This window comes from Apodemus sylvaticus, chromosome X (assembly GCF_947179515.1).
Source record: "Apodemus sylvaticus chromosome X, mApoSyl1.1, whole genome shotgun sequence".
NCBI lineage: Eukaryota > Metazoa > Chordata > Mammalia > Rodentia > Muridae > Apodemus > Apodemus sylvaticus.
The window spans coordinates 101488942-101507130 of record NC_067495.1 but is presented as its reverse complement, the minus strand read 5'-3'; the positions used below and the strand labels follow the sequence as shown (position 1 = coordinate 101507130).

The 18189-nt window shown below is 40.1% G+C and overlaps 1 protein-coding gene and 1 pseudogene across 1 annotated transcript in view; both read left to right on the top strand.

Annotated features, from left to right (window-relative positions):
- The window catches only part of Morc4 (MORC family CW-type zinc finger 4), a 51168-nt gene extending 33406 nt beyond the window's left edge, over positions 1–17762 (top strand). Inside the window, exons 11-17 of the mRNA XM_052171419.1 lie at positions 979–1107; positions 2676–2744; positions 3296–3347; positions 4677–4849; positions 15702–16380; positions 16928–17211; positions 17512–17762. Coding sequence (XP_052027379.1) covers positions 979–1107; positions 2676–2744; positions 3296–3347; positions 4677–4849; positions 15702–16380; positions 16928–17211; positions 17512–17665 — 1540 coding nt within the window. The 3' untranslated portion in view covers positions 17666–17762. The remainder of the gene's footprint in view (positions 1–978; positions 1108–2675; positions 2745–3295; positions 3348–4676; positions 4850–15701; positions 16381–16927; positions 17212–17511) is intronic.
- Positions 13333–13818, top strand: LOC127675320 (DNA-directed RNA polymerases I, II, and III subunit RPABC2-like; annotated as a pseudogene).
- Positions 17763–18189: the final 427 nt, after the last annotated feature.

Below are 18189 nucleotides of genomic sequence, written 5' to 3'. Positions count from 1 at the left end.
GTTACACAGGGAAGTGAATTCACTTTATAAATATTTGGGTTACACAGTTCTGGAAGTGACTAGGGCAGATGCATATTTGAAGAGTTCAACTATGGTTAGAGCCATCATTTATAGTTAGGAAGTTTAATCAAGTTCTATTGTCCTATATGATGGGCATTGGGAATATGAACCTAATAAAAGTGTGAATGAAACAATATAAACAGAAGATGGATTTTGGCCTGGAGAGATGGCTCAGTGGTTAAGAACACTGACTGCTCTTCTGAGGGTCCTGAGTTCAAATCCCAGCATCCACATGGTAGCTCACAACCATCCATAATGAGATCTGATACCCTCTTCTGGGGTATCTGAAGACAGCTACAGTGTACTTACATATAATAAATAAATACATTTTTTAAAAGTAAAAGAAGATGGTTTTTATGTGATACTGGAGTTTAAGTTTGGAGCCTTGTGCGTGCTAAGCAAGCTATATGCTGAGCTACATCCCTAAACCTAAAGGACTGTTTTTGGGAGAACAAAGAGAAATCAGAAGTGTACATGGAAGTTAGGGGAGATATTTTGATGACAGTGCTTCTGTGTCTCCTATAAATATAAAATGTGTTCAGTGATTGGACAAGGAAATAAGGCACTCTGATGGGTTTTATTTCTTTATAACAATGTATGATACATACGCTACTTTTTCAAGTTAATACATCTCAGGGGTAAAATTATTTCATTGTTTGCTTTAAAATGATTCTAGAATAAATATTATTAGCCTCTCTAAATGATGATAGATCACTGGGGTATTTTTGTATCCACATCTGGTGTAGTTATCTATGTTGCTCAAAAACCACACATTTCAAACATCAAGACTATAATATTTCTAACGTATTTCCCATGTAAAAGGTTTTTTTTTTTCATTCTTAGGACATACCTTTTAAATGCAGGACAAAGCACAGAGCTAGAATCTATGTAATAACATTTCTAGTTTTCTTCACCCAGGAGGATTCCTGACCAGACATGGGTACAATGTGATGAATGTCTTAAGTGGAGGAAGCTTCCTGGAAAGGTGGATCCATCCACATTACCCTCAAGATGGTTTTGTTATTATAATCCTCATCCAAAATACAAGTAAGTGTGTAGGATTCATTATTCTTTCAATAACTCCTGATTTGTCTTCCTCTTTTACAGAACCACTTCATATCTAATCTTCTTTCTTTAGCCTGGTATCAAGCCCCTTGTGCTGATTGGCCCCACATTAACTATCTATCTAACCTTATTTTTTCATTATACATTACAAATAATAAGGCACTATTCCACACATAGACCATGGTTGCCCTCTCCTCTATGGCTTTCATAGTGTCATGTCTGTTGACTGAAATCACTTTGTGTATCCCGTGCTCCTGCTCATATCATAATAGCCTAAGGAACTGAAGTCTTGGGTGGCAGTTTTTCATCTCAACAGCAATTTTCAATGACTTTTTTTAACCCTGGGCTCCTGCTCTTGCAGTATCTGATTCTTGACATTTGTTCATGTGCCATTTTTTATTTGGAGGTATGTTTCACGTGTGCGTTCTTTGATTCCACACGCACTTTTAAATTCCCTAAGACTGAGCTCCTTGTATTCCACGTTGAGTCAAGAGTTAGTGGATATTAACCTAGAAAACTGGAATACCCAAAACATAAACCACACATCAAATGAGGTACAAGAAGAAAGGAGGAGTGGCCCCTTGTTCTGGAAAGACTCAGTGAAGCAGTATTCGGCAAAACCAGAACGGGGAAGTGGGAAGGGGTGGGTGGGAGGACAGGGGAAGAGAAGGGGGCTTACGGGACTTTCAGGGAGTGGGGGGCTAGAAAAGGGGAAATCATTTGAAATGTAAATAAATTATATCGAATAAATTTTTTAAAAAAAAGAATAAAAAAAAAAAAAGAGTTCCCATATCGCCTCTGGAGCATCAGTGTAAATAAAATCAACCAATACTGTTGGTTTTCTTGGTTGTCTTCCTAATGTGCCATATGTTTCTTATAGCAGCTTACATCTAAACAATGCCTGGCCTAAGTCAGTAGTTAGGTATGTTCATAATAAAGCCATCTCCTTGGATCCAGCTGTGACCTTTTACATATTCTTCCTTTTCCAGACCACATGCTGGTAAAAATGAAAGTACTCCAACAGAGTTTGCTTTTATAAAAAATGTCCAAAATTGAAAGAAGTAAATGAATGAAGGCTAGGTCTGATTTTGAAGCGCCCCTTAGAGTCTCCACATGTGCCTAAGTACTTTCTATGCAGAGGAAATGAGATTGTGTGGTCAGGTTATGGGATGGACTAGTAGAAGTTCCTTGTTGAACACTTTCCTCCTTAGCTTATGTTGTCTTTTCTCTGTTTACACTATCTAGAAGAGACCCTTCTAAGCCACTTTACTCCCTTGGAAAGTGAATACAGTACAGTCCCCAATCAATATTAGTTCTCCTTGGTCATTTTCTTAGGTCTACTTGTGGCCACTGAATACACGTTTTTGCAGTTTTGACTTTTTCCCTTCTCTGTACTATACATACAGTCATTTTTTGTAGTGTGAACAGTATCCAAACTGTATAATGTTACACAATTTTTAAGCTGCTCTCTAATAGTCATAAGGGAAATAAGGAATAAAAGCTAGGACCATGTTTTAGTTCCAAAAGGTAATTTCTTTACTCTACTACAGGAGATGCTCTGTTCCAGAAGAACAAGAACGCATTGATGAAGACCTACACCAGAGCAAGGCTAAGCAACAGTTGAGTATACATGAGGCGGTGCTCTCCATCCCAGAGGGAGGGGACCACATTCCCTAAAATAAGACAAGGGGTTTGCCCTTCTCATCTGTCTGTCCTGCCAGTTCTTCCTTCTGTCACATAATCCAGAACACCTCATTCAACTTATCATTTGTCCATTCTTCTCCCTGTGACACACACACACACACACACACACACACACACACACAGAGAGAGAGAGAGAGAGAGAGAGAGACAGACAGACAGACAGACAGACAGACAGACACACATACACAGACACACAGACACACAGACACACAGACGCACAGACACACAGACACACAGACACACAGACAGAGACAAAGACAGGAGAGAATGAGAATTTGAAAATTCTCCAGTAGCATAATCCAGGAATAGAGCCCCAGGTTCTCAGTAAACTTCAGAAATGAACTAAATAGCATCTAATTTTGAGACAGAGTTTCAGTCCATAACTTAGCCTGAGCTGTCACCCACTCTAGACCAGGAATCCTCCCCCCTTGGCCTCCAGTGTCTAAAGAGCACTTTTATCTTCTAGAGTCGAGACTGTTGAGAAGAAGCAGAAGCCTATGGAAAGTGACAAGTTCCAGGTGAGAGACAGGTCCACGTCTTCTTCTTCTCACACAGTTTTCCCCAGCAGAAGATTTAGGTTGAAGAACACTGCCTAGCAATGCGGAGGGATTCTCCTCATGCTCATTTGATTCGATCGTTGGGTTTTGTGTTGATCTTCTGTTGCTGATGTTCAGATCACTTAAAACAGAAGAGTCATGTCGTTTATTTTCCAGATTTGGATTCGTATATATCGATTCTGGGCAGTGGGAATGACACATTTGGTGCCACATAACAGTTGTGTGCCATCTTCATAAGCTGCTCCTCTTGACTGTCTGGTTCTCCTGTCTCCTTTCCTTTGGGATTCAGGGATCATTCCTTCCTCTTTCCTCTTGGGAAGAAGGGTTGGTTCTTTGTGCCTCCCCGCCCCCCCTCATCCCTGCTTTCAGGCTGGCTGGCTTTATAAAGACTCTGCTGTTTTGAATTTTCAGGAGCACTGTCTCTCGGACATGGTTGCCCAGCTCCGGACGCTGAAGGGTGCAATAAGGTTGGCCGTCCTTTGAGGGACACTCCTTTCCTGGCAGCCACCATAGCACCCATATCTTTCTCCCGCCCCTCCTTGCCTTTCTGCATGATTTCCCTCTTGTCCCTATTTCCCAGAGATCTGCTAGTCGCATGTTAGATTCACTTCCTTCCCGAGTTGGGCAGGCCAGACTAGTGAGGAGAGAGGCAGTTGAACACTAATGCTCCTTCATGTCCCCTGCTCACGCTGAGGCATATGAGAAATCACATTTCATATTCTATGTCTATTCAGAGATTGGGTTTTCCAGGACTGCCCTGTCCTCATTCAGTTTGCCTTCCCTTTATTCTTCTACCCTAATTATTTATATTTTCTTCGTATGCTGGCTCTCCTACAAGATCCCAGGTGCATGTCTCTGTTGTGTGCACTGTGAACATGTAGCCTCTGGCATGCGTCTCTCTTAAACCAGCGATACTTGCTGCAGTGCTTTTCCTTTCTACCCATATTTTCAACACAGAGCTCGAAAGGATGAAGACCCAGCCTTCACCTGGGTCACAAGAGCAAAATAGACAGCGACTGGGGCTTGGGTTTGTGTCGTGGGTGGAATAGGTCTAGTAACCAATACAAGAATCGCTCGCGAGCAGTCTGTTGTATCTAGCTGATAAGGTTAGTGACTGAATGTGTTTGGGTCCAGTGTTCTAGTGTACATTACTGTGGACTGTTTGTTCTGTTTAAGAAACAGTTTCTTTTTATTTGTCCAAACATTCCTTCCTAGCATCAGAAGAATTGACACATCTTTTAGGATTTCATTCAAACTCAGGATTTTTATGAACTATTTCTTTCTTACTAGGTCTTCAGTAATTCACCAAAGATTCCTACTCCACAAGATGTGGCTGAACTAAATGACAAGACAGTTGGATATGAGCAAATCAATAGCTCCAGCCTGCTTCCATCTGTTAGAGAAGAAAGCAGATCACCCCCTCGACTTAAATCTCTGGATTCCAGTGCTTTCCAGATTTCCAGGTGACTAAAACCATCACTTGTTTTTAATAGCAAGCTTCAGAATCTGTTTTCCTGTAGAGTAATTTAATATGTCCTATATATTTTATGTATTATACATAGTATATATACATTGTATGTGTGTGTGTGTGTGTGTGTGTGTGTGTGTGTGTGTTGCCTGACCTCATACTCACAAAGCGATCCACCTCTCTTTGCCTTCCAAGTGATAATATTAAAGGCATATAGCATCATGCTAGGTAAGCTTACGTTTTCCTTTAACACATGAAGTTCACTAATAGAAATACAGTTTGGGACTGATAGAATTGTGTCTTGCATGCACCTCCCAGTTTACAAGTGCTATGTCAAGCCTATATAATTTTGAAGTGATGACTGGCTTCTGAAGTGTTCATGTCTTGTTGGGTATTGTGCAAATGAAGTGACGGGCATGCCAACTCTTTGAAAAATATAAAGTGTTATATAAATGAGGTAGTTCTATGTAGAAACCATTGTTCCTATACTTAAATTTATGAATATTAAAGTATACCAAGGATTCATAAGCCTAGGCTATGCTGGCCCTGTGTAAAATCAACTAGTAGAAATGTGTCCCATTAAGTAAAAAAATAATCATTGTTTCCTAGAAAAAAATTTATCATAGAAAGTTTGTTTCTGCTGGGCTGTGGTGGCACATGCCTTTAATCCCAACACTTGGGAGGCAGAGGCAGGTGGATTTCTGAGTTCGAGGCCATCCTGGTCTACAGAGTGAGTTCCAGGACAGCCAGGGCTATACAGAGAATCCCAGTCTCGAAACAAGCAAACAAACAAACAAACAACAACAAAAGAAAAAAGAAAAAAAAGAAAAAGAAAAAAAAAAGCAAGTTTGTTTCTGGGGAACGTGGTGGGACAAGTTTTTAATCCGATTACCCAGGAGGCCCAGGTTCCCGTGTGTTTGATACACTTGTCTACATGGTGAATTCCAGGCCAGCCAAGTTTACACAGTGAGATCCTATCTGAAAAATAAAAAAGTTGGTGTTTTTTTCTTCTCTCATTTCATCTTCTATCATGTCATCGGTGTTGTTAGTCCATATAATAGGAAGGTACATGGCTATTTTTGTAGGTATTATGTGTCTCTGAGGTACTAAAAGACATGACAGCCCTCATATTGCCACTAGAAGTGAACCCAGTACTTCTAATTGGCACACCTTGCATTTCTCTTCTCTGCTGTTTTCATTCTAGTAGGGCCAAATTGTAGAGTAGGCACAGTATTGCTCTCAAAAGTAGAAACATCTAAATTTATCATAAACACAATTCTTAGATAATAGTCATGAATTTCTCAGCACCCTTTTCTTGACATATCATAGGATAGAGGCCACAGAGTATTTCATGGGTTCCGTTAACCCCTTCCTCCAGTGACAATTGATTCTTGTTTTGTTCTTCTTAGGTAAGTCTTCAGCCTTTTATAAACAAAGACTTGTACAGGTGTGCGAATTCCCTCAACTTCAATTGTTAAAGAATTAAACTCTGTGAATAATAGAGGGATCTTTAGATCCTCCTGAACATGAGCAGATGGCCTCAAGAGAAAGTACTTTTTTAGGAGTAAAACTATTAAAACTCTTAAAAGAAGTTAATGACACTCTATGAAAGCATGTAGATCAATAAAGCAGTATTCAGAGCAGCTTAGAAAAGTGAATTTTGTAGCAAAGAGTAAAGAGCCTGTAGTCCACCCTGGTCTCTGTAGTTTGTTCCTAACTCCACCCTGTTGCTATCAATAGATTTTTAATGGCTATTGGAGGTTTAAAGGGGCGCACAGGGAATGATTTTGATTTTGAGGCACAATGTTACTTTTCCCTCCTGCTCTTCTGACTAGTCCTTACACATTTTTAAAATATTTATTTATTCATTATGAGTACATTGTCACTGTCTTCAGATGCACCAGAAGAGGGTGTAAGATCCCATTACGGATGGATGGTTGTGAGACACCATGTGATTGCTGGGATTTGAACTCAGGTCCTCTGGAAAAGCAGCCAGTGTTCTTAACTGCTGAGCCACCTCTCCAGCCTACTCCTTACACTTTAATGATCACTTTCCCTTTTCTGTCTGCATTTGTAGGGAGATGGCATACTTTGTGAGTGCAGTACCACACTACATCCATTGGGTGGCACACCTCATCAGCTTTTTATTGGAGTTTTTGTATGTGTCCTTGTGGAATATATAAGGCTTAAGCTGTGGAGGGCAAGTGAAGTGCTTTGAAAATTCATGAGTAATTCTAATTTGTTGAGAGTAAAATTCTTTCAAGAGCTAAATGATAACTGATGCTGCTAGTAATATAGGTATATAAGATTAGCAAATATTAATTCCATCATTTCAGGCTGCATGTATATGTAGTACTATTCAAATTTGTTGAGGCATTTCCAGCTACTTAGAAAGACTAAAGCCTGAAGGTCTGCTGAGTCCAAAGTTTGGAGACCAGACTGGATAACATACCAAAATGTTGTCTTTTTAAAATAATTATTAGCAGGTGTTTCATTTGGAAGTGGAAAATAGGGGTGCTCACGGGACTAATAAATAAAATATACAGTTTCTGATAAAAGAATATTGATGAAATAACTAATAGTTTAATCAAGAGTTACAAAGCTTTCCTTTGCTATCAAAACCTATAGCATAGCAAGAGTCTTTGAGTTATGTAGCCCTGCTTATTAACTGTACCAATAAAGCCTAGTGTATTCAGGAGACCATTAAGAAGTCAGACCTGGGGCAGATTAGAAGGGTTCTCCAGGAAGGTCCTTAGAGATGACTTTATGAGTCTTACTCATCTAACAAGGGGATAAAAGGAATTACTATATGATAGATTCAGGCAGGATGTAAGCTGTAAGCAAGAACCTTTTATGGGAAACAGCTTATTTCTGTTCAAGAAAGCAATTTACTGCTGTCCTTTCATTCTGCATACCTTTGGGTGCTCTATGAAAGGTATTCTTTTGGGTAATAATGGGATCCAAGATGATGAAATAGTCAGTATTAAATTCAAATATATCCGGTACATGCAAGTTCCCTTACAAATGGTACAAACTAAGGTCTAAAATAGCCATAAGTGTATCAGCAAAGGAACGAAGCAATGATTGCAGTTTATTTATATATTTTGAATAAATTATACTGAAAGCTGATGAGTTTGTATTTTAAAATAGTGCTTAAAAGGTACCTTCGTTGCCTAGCAACACTGGTTTTGTTTGGGAGGAGCATGCCTCTGACTATTCCCATCTCCCCCAGCTTTGTATTATGGAAGGTATATTTAGGTAGAACCAAAAAGATTGGCTTTCTCTTCTCCCACTCGCAGGGTGGAGGCACTCACTCGGGCACAGCCTGCTGACAAAACTAGGCTTTCATTGCACCAGCTGGAGATTGCTCATAGATCAAAGGATCATTCTAGGTGCAACAAGTCCAGAATGACTCCAGTTCTCATTCATAACGCAGAGATTATGGAAGAAATGGGCTCTTGTCTCTACTACTTTTTGCATAAGGCAGGCCTTCAGGTTGAACTCTGTGGCTCTACCTAAAGGAATTGACTTTATCTACAATAACGTATCAAGAATTTTGTGCCTGAGGACACTGCCAGAAATGAAATAGATCATGATAGATAATCATTAAGATGTTACTTATAATTCCATAATACAGCTTACAGAAATAAAATAGGTGGATGTCCAGAAATTTGTTAATGGAATCAGAAAGACAATTAAGAAGAGGTTTTTTTTTTTTTTTTTTTTTTTTTTTTTTTTTTTTTTTGAGATGGCAGTTAATTCTAGGTGTCAGCAACTCTATGCATGAGCACAAATCGGCACCCACTAAGAAACAAACAGAATAGGAATACATAAGGTGAACTGGAAACCAGTACCCAAGCCACATTCAGAGAATACAACAAGTAGCAAGCACAGTGGCATAGATTTAATACTATGACCACCAATCACTGGCCAAAAAATGTTCTTATCCATTGACAGTTCCTACGAAGTCAGGTTTTAAGATAAAATCACATACATCCCTGACAATCTGGTCTCTCTCTCTCTCTCTCTCTCTCTCTCTCTCTCTCTCTCTCTCTCTCTCTCTCTCTCTCTCTCTCTCTCTCTCTCTCTCTGTGTGTGTGTGTGTGTGTGTGTATGTGTGTGTGTATGTGTGTGTGTGTGTGTGTTCAAGTCTCTGCTCTATTGGAGTTGGCTAAATAGGGAAGATCTAAGCAATTACAAAGTGAATATGTTGCAGAAACAAACTCCTTAAATTTTGGTGGCAGCCTCCAAGCCACAAATAAATACAGTATAAAAGGATAAACACCTAACTGAAGAGGGCACTTAATCACAAACTCTGACTAGTAAGTGATGAGTGGTCTATGATAGACCAGGAGTGAGCCCTGGGTGGTCTGAGTTCAATCTAAGAGATACGCATGAAGGAAGGAGAGAGCCAACTCCCACAAGTTCGTCTCTGACTTCTACATGCATGCCATAGAATACACATGTATTCAGACATAAAAAATAAAATAAAAATGTAATAAAAGTATGCAAGGAACAACAATATAGAGCCCAAGACAGGGAGAATCATTGTTCAGAATTTTCATACTATATTTGCTGAAATGTTTAGATGTCAAGAACAAATTATAAGATATGCAAGGAAATATGAAAACATAAGCTATACATAGGAAACAAAAATGGGCTATTGAAACTGCTCTTGAAGATCCCTCGTGTTTAGTCTAGCAGATGGACTCCAAAGCAACCATTAATAATATGTTCAAAGACCTCAAGGAAATTATGGATGAAATACTAAGGCATAGATAGATAGATAGATAGATAGATAGATAGATAGATAGATAGTATTTCATCAAGCACAAAATAACAATAAAAGAACAGAAACTATTTTTAAAATAACCAAATCAAAATTCTGTATATAAAATGTACAGGCATGAAAATTTCCCTTAAAAGACCCAAAAACACAATTAAAAGGAAGAAGAATAACGAATTACCAAAATGGAACAGTCCAATTATAGATTATTCAATCAGAAGAACATAGACAGAAGTAAAAATGGAGATAAAATCACACACATCCCTGACAAAGCTTCAGAGACAAGTACACCAACTCTACATAGTATTACATGAAGAAAAGACAGAGGGGGTAGAAACAGTATTTAAAGATAATAGCTAAAATCTTCCCAGATTCTATGAATGGCATCAGCCTGTGCATTTAAGTGTAATAAACTCAAAATAGATAAACAACCAGTATAAGTGAATGGTCTTGTACTAGCAAATCACATTATGATTAATGAGTAACTTCTCATTTAAAAAATGAAGATCAGAAGGTGATGGGATGGTACTATGAATGGGATATGGTTGGTCCCCAGCAGAACTTAGGGTGACATTTAATTGCCAGTGTAATAGTATTCATCAAACCATTAAGAGACATCAGATCTCCCATTGTGAAGGTCTCTGTCCTCTGAATGCTCTTCTACCATGAGTGAGGCTGTAGTGAGACTTTCTTCAGAAGCCAACGAGATCAGCATCCAGAACTGTGAACCAAAATAATTACCTCTTTCCTTAGAAGTTACCCATCTGGGGTATTCTGTTAATAACAGTATGAAACAGATGTTAGAAAGATAAAATATTTCCAGTATTAGAAAAAAAAGAGTATCCAAAATGAAATAATTTTATTCCCAAGTATACCAAAACTATAAAAATTTACAAGTCTAACTTGCAGCTAATTACTTCTTTTGCATATATAAGTATGTGTGTACACATGCATGTGCTACAGCATAGGTATGGCAATTTGAGGAGAGTTGGTTCTCTTTCATCATGCAGATTCCAGGGATCAAACTCAGTCTGTCAGACTTGGTGTCAGGTGCCTTTACCTGCTGAATCATCTTGCTAGCCCAGACTTATGTCAACAAGACTGTCTAAGATTATGTGCTTTAAAACAAAAACATTCTAGATATAAAAGGAGATATTTAAGGATAAAAAAGTCTATTGGGGAGGCATCATGAGAAAATCACTAAGCATAATCAGACAGAAGGAAAGAAACAATTAAAGTGGAAATGAAACAGAGGCAAGCAAAACAATAGAGAAAACCAGCAAGACTACAATCCACAACGTTTAAAGAACAACAGAATTTAAGGGAAAAAAGCCAAATACAATTTTATTTATGATATCTTCAAAAATATCTAGAATAAATGTAAAAGAAGTGGTACAAACAATATCTGTACACCAGAAAACAGCAAAACGTTGAAGTAAAGGCAGTCTAAATGAATAGGAAGGCACCTGTCATTTCTGTTATCAAAGGGTTTATTACTTTAAAAAAAATTCTCAGTAGTCTCCAACTGGTGTACAGATGCAGTATAATCTCTTTTCAAAACACCAGATGTCTCTGTTGTAATATCAACAGACTCACTCTAATATTCATATGGAAATGCCAGGAACAGAAAATCAGTCCAACAGTCTTGAAAAAAGAAGAAAGTTTGCGAAGTTAGCACTCACCTTTAATAATCTCCAGTAGTCAAAACAGTGTGATAGTGGTATAAGGTTTAGACACATATTTCAGTGGAAAAGAAAATAAAGACATACTTTTACATTTATGGTTGGTAGATTTGAATGCAACAAAATATACATGGCCATCAACACAAGTCAGGCTTTTCATAATTGGTCTCTTTCTTCTTTTTCTTTTTCCTCCTCCTCCTCCTCCTCCTTTCCCTTCCAGACAGGGTTTCTCTGTATAGCCCTGGCTGTCCTGGAACTCACTCTGTAGACCAGACTGGCCTCGAACTTAGAAATCCACCTGCCTCTGCCTCCCAAGTCCTGGGATTAAAGGCATGAGCCACCACTGCCCAGTTAATTGATATCTTTTATTTAGCGTGTTTCCACGGTTTATCCAAGTTGTAGCCCACAACAGTGTATTACTGCTGCTCTAGTGCTGATATGGTTTGAGTATGCATCCCAAAAATTTACATGTAAAACCTTAATCCCTACTGTTTGATGTACAATATGGAAACTTAATTCAAATATGTTTGGAGGTTGGGTGTTGGAAGGTGATTAGGGTTAGATAAAATCATTAGGAAACCCCTCTCCCCCCCATAATTAAATGCTGGTGAGTCATCAAAAGGAGAGGGGGAAACAGAGTATCATGGGAGAGAGGGGGAGAGAGGAGGACAGTATGGAGGGAAAGAGACTGGCTGGAACTGGCAGCATAGAGAATATAGACACAGGCACAGCTGTGTGCTCCCTGTCTGGTACCATGTGATGCCTTGCACAGTCTCGGCCCTCTGTATTCAAGCAGGATGAGCAGAAATACATATATATCCCATAGCTGGGAATGCATGTTATAAAAGAATGTTAAAGTTCTTCCAAGAGGACTGGGAGAGATAGATCAGTTGATAAAGGGCTTACTACCAAGCACAAAGACCCAAGTTTCATTCATAGCATCCACAAAATAAAAGCCAGATTCAGCAGTGCATGCTTGTAATCACATCACTGGGGAGATAGAAACGGAGAAAGAATCCCCCCTCCAGCTAACCTTGCCTAATCAGGAGCTCCAGGCTCCAATGAGAGACCCTGTCTCAAAAAGCAAAGTGAGCAACTCTCAAGGAACTACACACCCAGTATTCACTGCTGGCCTCCACACCCACATGTACCTGTGCAAATGTGTGTGTGCATGAGTGTGTGCATAGGCACACAGTGTTACAAAAATTCCGAAGTGGCACTCAAGCTAGACTTTGGCATAAAATGTTAGAAAAGGGAAGCTCATTCTGGTCTTATGAAGCACAATAAGACATCACCCAGCAATTCAGTTTATCCAGTGTTTATAAAGGAACAATAGAAGATACAGTTAAGGCCAAATATGTCACTTAACATCAGCAGTTGATTATAACCTCTTCCTGATTGTTCTTTACAAGCAGTTGAGATAATATTATCTTCCAATTGAGAGACTTAGGTAAGCCTTCACACACTGTCTAGCACAGGTTTTAGGCATGGGAAGGCTTGATTGTCCAGCTAAAACATTTAAATTTTGTGTTATTGGAAGCAGCACATTAAAATTTAGAAATAGGAATGGCATAAGCTGAAGCAGTGCTTCAGGAGATTAATTTAGTGTGTGAGCTGAAGGGAAAACTGATCCCAGGAAGCCATTGCAATAATCCGGAATGGCAACAGCAGCCTCAGTTAGCAATGTTCGTAGTGTAAGTCACCATACAAAACACCATAAAAAACAGTTTGCCAACAGGTTGATGTTGACACCAATAGAAACAGGAGAGACGAAACCTGTTCAAAGGAAAAGGGGAAGAGTCAGTTTTATACACATTAAGATACCATTAGGACATCCAGAAAAAAAAATGTGCACTAAGCAGTTCAAATACAGGATTTGGGTATTAGGACTTGGGAGAATATGGGAGATTTTGCCCTCCCACAGGTTGGGGCCAACAGGTTGTCTGAGATTACAAGAAAGAAGGACCATTGTTAAAAGTGGAGCTAGGGTGCTGTGTTTCTCCACTCTGCGATCCGGACCCGCCAGTGCGGAGACGGCATCATGTCAGACAACGAGGACAATTTTGATGGTGATGACTTTGATGACATGGAGAAGGACGAAGGACTTGATGACTTGGAAAACGCTGAGGAGGAGGGTCAGGAAAATGTCGAGATTCTCCTGTCTGGTGAGCGACCGCAGGCCAACCAGAAGCAGATCACCACTCCTTACATGACCAAGTATGAGCGAGCCCAAGTGCCCGGGCTCTCCAGATCGTGATGTGTGCTCCAGTGATGGTGGAGCTGGAGGGAGAGACAGACCCTTTGCTCATCACTATGAAGGAACTCAAGGCCCAGAAGATCCCCATCATCATCCACCCACCGGTACCTGCCAGATGGGAGCTATGAAGACTGGGGCGGGGACGAGCTCATCATCAGCGACTGAGCAGGACTGTCACACTGCCAGGCACCACTTCTCTGCCTGTTTTATACATGTAAATAATAAATGTCACCCTTCCCCTCTCCAAAAAAAAAGTGGAGCTAGGAACAGAGCACGAAAAACAGGCAGACAATACAACTTTATTACCTTTCTGAAAACTTGTTCTTTTGTCTTTGTTTGTTTGTTTGTTTTGTTTTAAAGACAGGTTCAGTCTATAACCCTCCTGGGCAGACCTGTAGTCTAGGCTAGCTTCAAAGTTACATCAGTTTTCCTGTCTTGTCAAGCTTCCCAAGTGCTGAAATTACATGCAGTACTATGTCCAGCTTTTCTTTCAGTATTATACAAACCTCTCCTCCGTTCCTGCTAAAGGAATGTGTTACTGTCCTCAGCAGCAGAGTTAAACATGCCACAAATAGCATCCTTTGTACAGTCTTAAGGATGGATATGTATGTTTCTTCATATCCTCAGCATCCTTCTTCATCTCCCTGAAGGGTACCAACAGATCTGTTGAGATGGCAGACCAGTTTGAAGTCTGTAAAACTCAGAGCATTGTAAGAAGTTAAGACTCAGATGTCTCACACTCGTTCTCAGAAACCACAGACCTATGGGCAGTCCTGAGGTCCTATAAGGCCAATTACATGCCTGATTCTTTCTCACCAAAAGCTCAACATTGTTTTTTTGTTTTGTTTTGTTTTGTTTTGTTTTGTTTTGTTTTTACCATGGAATTTCTTGGTCACCTAAAGAGAGGGCAATTGCAAGAATGAAAATAGCATTCCAATCCTTCAGCCTGTAGAAAATCTCCTGTGGATCTCTCTGACTTGGGCTGTTTTGATAGATTCTTCACCCAATTAGGACTTCTAGCAGCCTGAAAGGAAAGTGACTTCAGACCATCTTCCTGGATTTCTCTGAAGAACAAAGGGAACTCTAGTTTGTGCCTGACCAAATGAAGTTGCTTGTAATAATAGGAAAATGACTTGAACTGACTGGTCTGCTTTCTTGGTTTCTAACTAGGGCCTTGTGTTTTAATTAACTTTTACAGGGGAATAATGGGCAAAAGCCATAATCCAGTTGGCTGGCAAGGAATTGTATGAGGTTCTGTTGCAATATAAAAATGTGCTAAGTCTTTGATATTGGAGGGTTTTGTGATACTTTAAATTTAATGAGCTGGCTTTATTCTCTGCATACGCTGCTAGGCTTTTGTGTGACCTTTTATTCCATTCTATGTTAAGACATTGTGTGTGTGTGTGTGTGTGTGTGTGTGTTTAGTTTTTGTTTGTCTTCTTCTGTTTGCTTTTAGGAAGCCTCATAGTCAGACTGGTTTAAACTTCATCTTTAAAATGTTTCACCAAGCTCAGCCTACTGTTCTGTTCTTATGCTGACGCTTAAAACCCATTGACTTTATTTCTCCCTTAACACTATTTACCAATTCCTCCAGTTGTATGAGTGAAGGGGCTGAGGCTTAGCGTTGTTATACTACTTTGTTAATGTAACAGAATATGCTAGACCAGGTAACTTTAAATGAAAAAAATGTTTGAGATTACAGGTCTAAAGATTCGAGGTCATGGTATGACAGTGCTGTCATCTTGGCTCTGGTGAAGGCCTTATAGGGCATGATATCGCAATGTTAGGGTTGTATGTGTGAGAAACATATCTTTTATAACATCTGGTTTTCTTAAAACAAACTCAGGGTCACATGAGTCCTGCTTTAATCCCTTCTGAAAAGAACACCTCCAGTAACCAAACAACCTCCCACAAGGGTCTTTCTCTTAAAAGATCCCATTACCTGTTAACACTGACACACTAGGGACAGTTTCTATCATACTCTTAAGGAATAAACCGTATCTCAGTCATGGTTAGTAGTCCTAACCTGAAAGAATATGTAACATAAGGAGGGACTGTGTAGAATAAGAATATACTTTACCTGTTCTGTGACAAGTTACAATTTTATATCTTCTTTTTGCAGAAAGTACAAATTGATCCTAGGCGAGGAGCCTGTGGAAAAACGAAGGAAGATCCAAAATGAGATGACGCTATCTCCTATAGATTACTCCATGTCCAGTTTTTACAGGAGGGTAGAAGCAGCTACCCCCTACCCAGAGGGAGAAGACAGCCCTGATAAATCCAGTTCTGAGAGAAGTACACCACCACACCTCATACCAGAATACCCAGAATCAAACAAGCATGCAGAAGAGAACAGGGAAGCTCCCGCTCTTTGTCCAGGGTCCCAAGACCAAGATCAGGGGTTCCTGCTTCCTGAAGAATTAGAAGATCAGATGCCAAAATTAGTAGCAGAAGAGTCTAACAGAAGTAGTGAGAACATAGACAAAGACATGAATAAAGGGCCTTTTGTAGCTGTTGTCGGTGTTGCTAAGGGAGTTGCAGATTCAGGAGCTCCCATCCAGCTAGTCCCCTTTAACAGGGAGGAGTTTGTAGGCAAAAGAAAGAGAGCAGAATCGTGGAGGAGAGCAAATCCTTATTCTTCTGGGGCTCCTGCAGCCGCTGCTGCTAAAGAAAAGGGCTGCCAGGAGAGCAGGAGTGGGAACATGCCAAAGATAAAGAACCAGAAAGAGTCGGAAGAATTGAAGAGAACCACGGAAAAATTGGAACGTGTTTTGGCTGAAAGGAATTTGTTCCAGCAAAAGGTTTGGGCAACATTTTACCACTAGGGATAAGAAGAGGTCTTTGTAAGCAAAGGACTAGGGCAGTGGTTCTTATCCTCCCTAATGCTAGGACCCTTTCATCCAGTTTCCTCATGTTGTGGTAACCCCCAACCATAAAGTTATTTTCCTTGCTACCTCATAACTAACGTTGGTACTGTTAGAAATTGTAATATAAATATCTTTGTTTTCTTATGGTCTTAGGCAACTGCTTGTAAAAGGAGTCATTTGACTCCCCAAGAGGTCATGACCTACAGGTTGTGAACCACTGGTCTAGGGTCTTGCTATTTTGGTGATTTCTTTCATACACTGAGGCTTTTAAAGAAAATCCCCATCAACTAGACTGTGGTATGTCTCAGATTGAGTGGACCCTAGTGTGCTTTCCCTCTACATTGTAGGTTTGACAAGAGCTTTGTGTAGGTACAAAAAGTATTATAAATAATGGAATCACAGGGAGATTAGGGATGATTTGGGGTATTCTAGCTTTTGGTTGTATATTGGGTTCATTGAATTCCTCTTTCTTGGGCTACAGGTAGAGGAGCTGGAACAGGAGAAAAACCACTGGCATTCTGAATTTAAGAAAGCTCAACACGAATTGGTCACCTATAGTACCCAGGAGACAGAAGGCTTATATTGGAGCAAGAAGCACATGGGTTATCGCCAAGCTGAATTCCAGATTCTGAAAGCCGAGCTAGAAAGAACCAAAGAGGAGAAGCAAGAACTAAAAGAGAAACTGAAAGAGACAGAGTCACACCTGGAAGTATTGCAGAAGGCCCAGGTCTCCTTCCGGAACCCAGAGGGAGATGACCTAGAAAGGTTAATTACTAGGGTTTAGTTATCAGCTTGTGAGTACTAATGGGAATTATCCGCTGAGACCCCCAGTTGCTGGGAGGAAGCCTTAATTCATAGACCACCATGGATTGAGTAATTATTTCGTAGAAAGCCACAGCCAGTCTCCCAGTGTTTGATAGTGTGGTGCTTTCAGACTTCTTTCTACCTAGTGGAGACAGAATTGTTAAGAAATGTAGGCCCATGTTGAAGGGACTTCATGTTATTCTGTTGGCTAATGACTTCATGTCATCTCTTCTCCTCCTGCCCCCTCACTCCACCATACAGGGCTTTGGCCAGGCTCACTCGGCTACGTGTCCACGTCAGCTATCTCCTTACTTCTGTCCTCCCTCACTTGGAGCTTCGTGAGATCGGGTATGACTCAGAACAAGTGGATGGGATCCTGTACACAGTGCTGGAGGCAAATCACATACTGGACTGAGCACCAGACTATATACCCTCTCCTGGCTTTCTTTTCTCCCGTCTGCCTGTGTATTGAATGTCCTCCCTTGTCTTGTCTTGTCTCTCCTTTCTCCCCCTCTCCCTTCCTCCCCTTCTCCCCAGACCCCAGCCTCTTTTTTTTTTTCTCTTTCACCTTTATGCCTTATATGGAGAAACTTTGAATGAGTCCTGGCTCTTAATCAGAATGCTTCACATTTATGGTGGGTGTGAAGAAAGAGGCCCATTAAACAGCCTCTTAAGAGTTCAGGAACAGAAAAGCAATAGTCACCAAGTTAGGTGACCTGAAAGCTCTAATTTTGATGATCTAGTAGATACTTGGCCTGTTTCATATTCTTGATAATGGTTTGTATTAATTTAGGTTAAATCAGTCAGCAAATGTTGGGTCCAATGTACTTGGTGGGGTAAGTAATGATTTCAGCCCTACCAAGGTTCTAACAATCTAATTGGAAGCGCAAGACACACCAAGTTAACTTTACAGAGAAGGGTATGGTGTGTATGAGTGGT